This window comes from Gossypium raimondii, chromosome 11 (assembly GCF_025698545.1).
Source record: "Gossypium raimondii isolate GPD5lz chromosome 11, ASM2569854v1, whole genome shotgun sequence".
Classification (NCBI taxonomy): Eukaryota; Viridiplantae; Streptophyta; class Magnoliopsida; order Malvales; family Malvaceae; genus Gossypium; species Gossypium raimondii.
Window position 1 is genome coordinate 9111212 of NC_068575.1, and position 6301 is coordinate 9117512.

A 6301-nucleotide genomic window follows, 5' to 3' on the forward strand; every position below is an offset into this window, starting at 1 on the left:
AAGAACCGTGTCCTCTCTGCCTTCCTATTCTTCCTCTCTTTGTTAAAAAGGTCAAACCCAACCACCGCGAAAAAAAATTCATTTCCGGTGATCCTCTAAGATTGAAGTGCTGCCGTTTTGTTATTTCCCTCTTATGCTATTGCGGATCACTTTTTTCTATCCCGGTAACGCCCCGGTGGCCGGAACAAGAAATTGGATTGGTTCTTTACTATGAAGAGCAACAGCAACATCGGAAACAACAACAAAGGCTCCAATACTAGTAACAATAATGGTTTTTTGCCGAATTCTTTGAAATTCATTTCTTCCTGCCTCAAAACAGCCTCTTCAGGTGTACGGTCAGCTAGTGCCTCCGTCGCCGCTTCTATTACTGGTGACTCTCAGGAACACCCAAAAGACCAGGTTTCTATTTTTATTTATTTCTTTTTTTGTGTTGTTTTTTGTGGATTTATTTTTGGAACTATAAGTTTTTTTTTCCTAATCGTTCGATGGATCAGTGAAAATGAAGAGAAAAATAAATGTAGAGAAATTTTTTTAGGTATTCCCTCTTTTTAGAAAAAAAAGGTAAAATAAAATTACTTCTTCAACTCAACAGGATTTAACTGATTGTTGTAATGTACAGCTAAAAGTTAATTTCTTTATGAATTTTATTCTTGAATTTAATATTTTCTGAAATATAAATTTGATTCATGAAAATGATCTTTTATTAATAAGGTAAAGTTGAGATGTATAGGAATATTTCTTTTTTCTTAAAAAGAAAAAAACCATATATATATTGTCGCTTTAGTGGCCATTAAATGGACATTGCATTTTCTCTCTGAAAATCATTTTAATTAATTTAATGAATGGAAAATCAGCTGATTTAGTGTTTTAATTTACATTGATTTGTTTATTGCACTAACCAAACCAATATTTAGATGATATTTGTCAGAATGGTTTGTTGGGGGAGTTAAGGAAAGTGTTGCTTATTTATAAAGTGGATTTTTTATGGATAAATTAATGCTGTAATAATGTTAATCACTCGGGGCGTAGATTGCATATTTTGCAATTAAAATAATTGAATCATTTGCGTGATCAATCTTCAATTATAACTTTGTAAGAAAAGATTAGGTTATATATCTGGAAATGATGACTTTGGAGAGTTTAGTTATTTATGGGAGAACCATATTGATTTTTAGATGTAGTAACACAGAGGCAGTTTATTATAAGATTTGTCTTGTGCCAATGATTTGATTCTTTTTTGCTCTTTCTATTACAGGTCGTTATGTTCTATTTGTTCTAATAATGCTCTGACTTGAGTTCCTTTAAGTTCAAAATTGCCAAAATGGAAACTCAACTGCTGAATTCCATTGTATTGTAGCAAGTTGTTTATCAGTTGCTCACAGTTTTGATGACAATAGCTCATTGTAGGGATGAGGGCACTAGTTTACCCCTTATCCTAAGAAGGTGGGAGTGAATGTGAGATGCAGATATAGATTTACCTGAGTCACTTTGCTTGAAATGGTTTTTTGTTGTGCTCTTCTTTGACAGGTTGTGTAACTTGAATGTGCATTTGCCTTGAAACTTCTTGTTACTCTATCTGCTATCTCATTGGGTTTCTTTTGTAAAACAGGTGCTCTGGGCGTCGTTTGACAGACTAGAGCTTAGTTCCTTATCTTTTAAGAGGGTCCTCTTACTTGGATACTCCAATGGCTTTCAAGTTCTTGATGTCGAAGACGCCTCTAATGTCAATGAACTTGTTTCAAGGCGTGATGATCCCGTTACATTTTTACAAATGCAGCCACTCCCTGAAATGTCTGAGGGTCATGAAGGATTTAGAGCATCACATCCTTTACTTCTTGTCGTTGCCTGCGATGAGTCAAAGGTCTCAGGTTTGATGCCTATTGGAAGAGATGGATTGGCTAGACATGGTTTTGATGAGCCTCAAAATGGAAATATTCTTCTCTCTCCTACTGCTGTTCGATTCTATTCGCTAAGGTCTCATAATTATGTTCATGTATTGAGATTCCGGTCAACTGTATGTATGGTTAGAAGCAGTCCTCGAATAGTAGCTGTGGGGCTTGCAACACAAGTAAGAATTAGCCTTTTTCCCCCCTCAAACTTAGTTTCAGTAGAACAAGCATTTTAAAATTTGTCATAAACAAGTCCGATAGGTTAAGCAATTTTTATTCCTTGTTTGTTTTCATCTGTTAGAATGCCCCAGTTCATTAAAAACCTCAAATAATCAGATTAGGTGGTTCCAAGATTGCTTGTACTTTATGAAGATGTTGATCGAGGATAGTTTTTACTGTAGAAACATTCATTATATCCTTTTATTTGATCAATTATTTAGTTGGAGCTAAACAATTTAAACCATGCATTCTTTTATTGGTTGGCAGATATACTGCTTCGATGCTCTCACTCTTGAAAATAAATTTAGTGTCCTCACCTATCCTGTCCCTCAAGCAGGAGGCCAAGGAACGCTTGGGATTAATATTGGATATGGTCCCATGGCAGTGGGTCCCAGGTGGTTAGCTTATGCTTCAAACAATCCATTGCAGTCAAATACAGGTCGACTGAGTCCACAGAACCTGACTCCATCTCCTGGTGTTAGTCCATCAACTTCTCCTAGTAGTGGGAGTCTTGTGGCTCGATATGCTATGGAATCTAGTAAGCAGTTAGCTGCTGGGTTAATCAATCTGGGTGACATGGGCTACAAAACTTTGTCAAAATACTATCAAGATCTTATTCCTGATGGTTCTGGTTCTCCCATGTCTTCAAATTCAGGCCGGAAAGTTGGTCGGGGTGCATTGCATTCTGCAGAGACTGATATTGCTGGGACGGTTAGTACATGATGTATTTGAGAAGCAAACTTTAGTCCTATGTTAGAATGCCTGAAAATAATACATATGATCATTACACATTAATTCCACCCTGATGTGGAAGGTTACAATCATATCTTTGCCTATATGCTTGGGTTTTTATGTCAGATGCATGTTTAAGTTAAATTTTTCTGAAGGTATCTGATGAGATAAGGTTGCTCATTACTTCTTAGAAATACTTAATATCAGAGGCATGGGAATTCGATCTGTTAATAATCAACTATGAAAATTTTGAATGTAATTTTAGGGTTTTCTTAATATATGGTCCAATGCAGGTTGTTGTCAAAGATTTTGTTTCCAGAGCTGTTATATCACAGTTCAGGGCTCATACCAGTCCAATTTCTGCTCTATGTTTTGATCCAAGTGGGACTCTTCTAGTTACGGCCTCAATACATGGGAACAATATAAATATTTTTCGGATCATGCCATCCTCAACAAAGAATGGATCTGGCTCTCAAAGCTATGATTGGAGTTCTTCACATGTGCACCTTTACAAGCTCCACCGTGGCATGACATCAGCTGTATTTTCTTGCATTCTCTACTTTTTCATTAAACTTTTATGTTTAATCTATCTATAATTTCTTTTTCCTTTTTTTTTTTGTAGGTGATCCAAGATATTTGCTTTAGTGCTTTCAGTCAGTGGATTGCCATTGTTTCATCTCGGGGTACTTGCCATATTTTTGTTCTTTCCCCGTTTGGTGGTGAGAATGTACTCCAAATTCGGAATTCTCATGTAGATGGGTCTATCTTATCACCAGTTGTATCTTTCCCTTGGTGGTCCACTCCATCATTCCCAATAAACTATCAAACATTCTCTTTGCCAGCACCACCAACTGTTACCCTCTCTGTTGTTAGCAGAATAAAAAATGTTAACTCTGGATGGCTTAATACGGTTGCCAATGCTGCATCATCTGCGGCTGGAAGGACCTCCTTCCCTTCCGGTGCTTTCTCTGCTGTTTTTCATAACTCTTTACATAATGATTTGCAACGAGCTCAAGTAAAAGTTAATGTTTTGGAGCAGCTATTAGTTTACACTCCTTCTGGACATGTTGTCCAACATAAGCTACTGCCTTCATTTGGGGGAGAAGCAGGTGAAAGTGCTTCAAGAATTGGACCAGGTTCATCTTTCCAGCTACAAGAAGAGGAGTTGCGGGTGAAAGTAGAAGCTATGCAAGCATGGGATGTATGCAGAAGAACAGATTGGCCAGAAAGAGAGGAATGCCTTTCTGGAATGACTCATGGAAGAAAAGAAGCATTAGAGATGACTATGGATGGTTCTGATTCTGAAGATAATTATGCTGGGCAAACGGCCATGTCAAAGGCCCAAGATAGGTCTCACTTGTATCTTTCCAGTGCAGAAGTACAGATAAGCAGTGGAAGGATTTCAATCTGGCAGAATTCTAAGGTTGTTATTTATGATTGGTTTATGATGTAATCTTGCTCGTTGCTGGTTTCACATATTATAATCTTGCGCATTCCCAGTTTCCTTATGTCTCATGTGCATTTTCTTAGGTATCATTTTATACAATGAATCCTGTTGGGTTTGATGATCATAAGTTCACTGTTGATCAGTCTGGTGGAGAAACTGAAATAGAACAGATGCCTGCTCAAGAGGTTGAAATTAGACAGAGGGATCTATTGCCTATTTTTGAGCCTTTTCACAGGATTCAACCTGGTTGGAATGACAGGTATTTTCTGCATTCTTTACATTTTGCCCTTTCTGGTTTATGCTATTCTCGTCCTTGTTTTAATCTTGAAAGTCAAAGTAGTTGTAAAAAAGGGTTTGGTAGAAAAACAGAGACATTTGAAAGTGTGAGGTCTGGATGGTGTTACAGTTTTGTTTGGGGGGGGGGGTTAGGGTGGTGTTACATGTTGCCAAATTCTATTATTATGGTACCCACCAAATCAATTTTCCTTCACACATTTCCATTTTATCCCTGTGCAGGGGCTTAGCTGCAGAAAGTTATCCAGTGTCTTCTTCTCTTGATGCTAAAGCAAGATTCTCTGAAGTCACTGTTATCTCTCACTCTAAGTTGATGTCACCTAGCTCGATCGAAAACTCAGACAGTGGTATGACATTGTTTTAAATTTTAGATATCATTCTATATACTTTTGGATTCATTTAACTCCAATTGATGCTTGGTGTTTTAACCAGGGTCGTTAAGAAATTCTTATCCACCCAGTCTTCAATCTGGGAATGATAGTAGTGGAGTAAAGGGACAGAGTTGTATTTTGGCATCACATTTGCTTAATCAGAGCACTCTTAACAAAGATGCTGGTCCTGTGTCTTGTAATCAATCTAATAGTCTATCATCATTAACAAGTGGCTCCATATCTGGTGGAAGAACCATTGCAAAGGAGGTTCAATTTCCAAACAGTGGTGGAAGCAGTGATGTTTCAAACACAAGTTCTAACCGATCAAATTTGAGTATGAACATGTTAGATGAGGAGCCTGTAAATGAATCACCCGAATTTGAGCATTTTTTTCAAGAAGAGTACTATAAAGTGTCACCCTTAAGTCCATGTACTGAGCCAACAGAGGTTGTTACTGATGTTGACAGCAACAGCAGTCCTTGTGAGAGAGAAAAATCTGAGGAAGGTGACAACAATGATATGCTTGGTGGTGTTTTTGCCTTCTCTGAGGAAGGTTAGTATCTAAAAGTGTTAATTAACATACAAACCAACCAGTTTAATAACGTCTGTTAGACTAACTAAAACCGTATTGAAATCATCGTTTTGGTCTTGTGGCAGGTTGAGTTGTTTCTTGTGTTCCTTTCAAGGTGCGCGCATTATGTTTATATTGTCAACTTCAGGTTCATTTGTTGAAACGCCAGCCTTGTAGGGCGGAGGCTGACAAAACAAAACTAATTGAAAGTGTGGTTTGGTGATTTTAAGAAGCTACTGACTGATTGGTTCTAAGTAATTTAAAGATTGGCTCATTGTGCTGCTAGGGCACATCTCTGGATTCCACTCTTCTAATGTACAGGTTGTAAATTGATATTCTGCTGAATGCAAAAGATTTGTGAAGACATGTTCTTTCTGTGCTGTGTAAACATTATTCATTCTTCAAAAAAAAAAAACAAAGGAAAAAGCAATAAAAAGAAAAGGAAAATTACTTTGCAGTGTGTTCTTTCTGTTATAAACCGGGCATGGCTTCTCCTTTGCCATTGCATGCATTTTGAATGTGTGTACATGAATAATCCCATAGGGTTTTACAGGGTCTGGGCTAACTTGGGTCTTGCCATACAATAAGGGAGTAGGGAAATCTCTAATTCTTGATTTTGATCACTTGGGCTTCAAAAAGGAAGACAATGTCCCCCATCACTTGAATACCCAAAGATTATTTGGATAAACTCTTTAAAAAGCATAGGTCAATGCGCTTGCTATTAGTCCTTGTGTTAGGTGGGAAATTACCAAGAAGGGGGGGATTTGGAATTTTTTTT

The 6301-nt window shown here is 37.4% G+C and overlaps 1 protein-coding gene across 1 annotated transcript; it reads left to right on the forward strand.

Annotated features, from left to right (window-relative positions):
* Positions 1–5980, forward strand: LOC105804794 (autophagy-related protein 18h). Its single transcript, XM_012637547.2, has 9 exons — positions 1–399; positions 1610–2068; positions 2376–2819; positions 3134–3379; positions 3463–4263; positions 4371–4546; positions 4804–4928; positions 5014–5505; positions 5610–5980. Exons 1-9 carry the CDS (start codon positions 211–213, stop codon positions 5612–5614), a joined length of 2937 nt encoding a protein of 978 aa, XP_012493001.1. The 5' UTR covers positions 1–210; the 3' UTR covers positions 5615–5980.
* Positions 5981–6301: the final 321 nt, after the last annotated feature.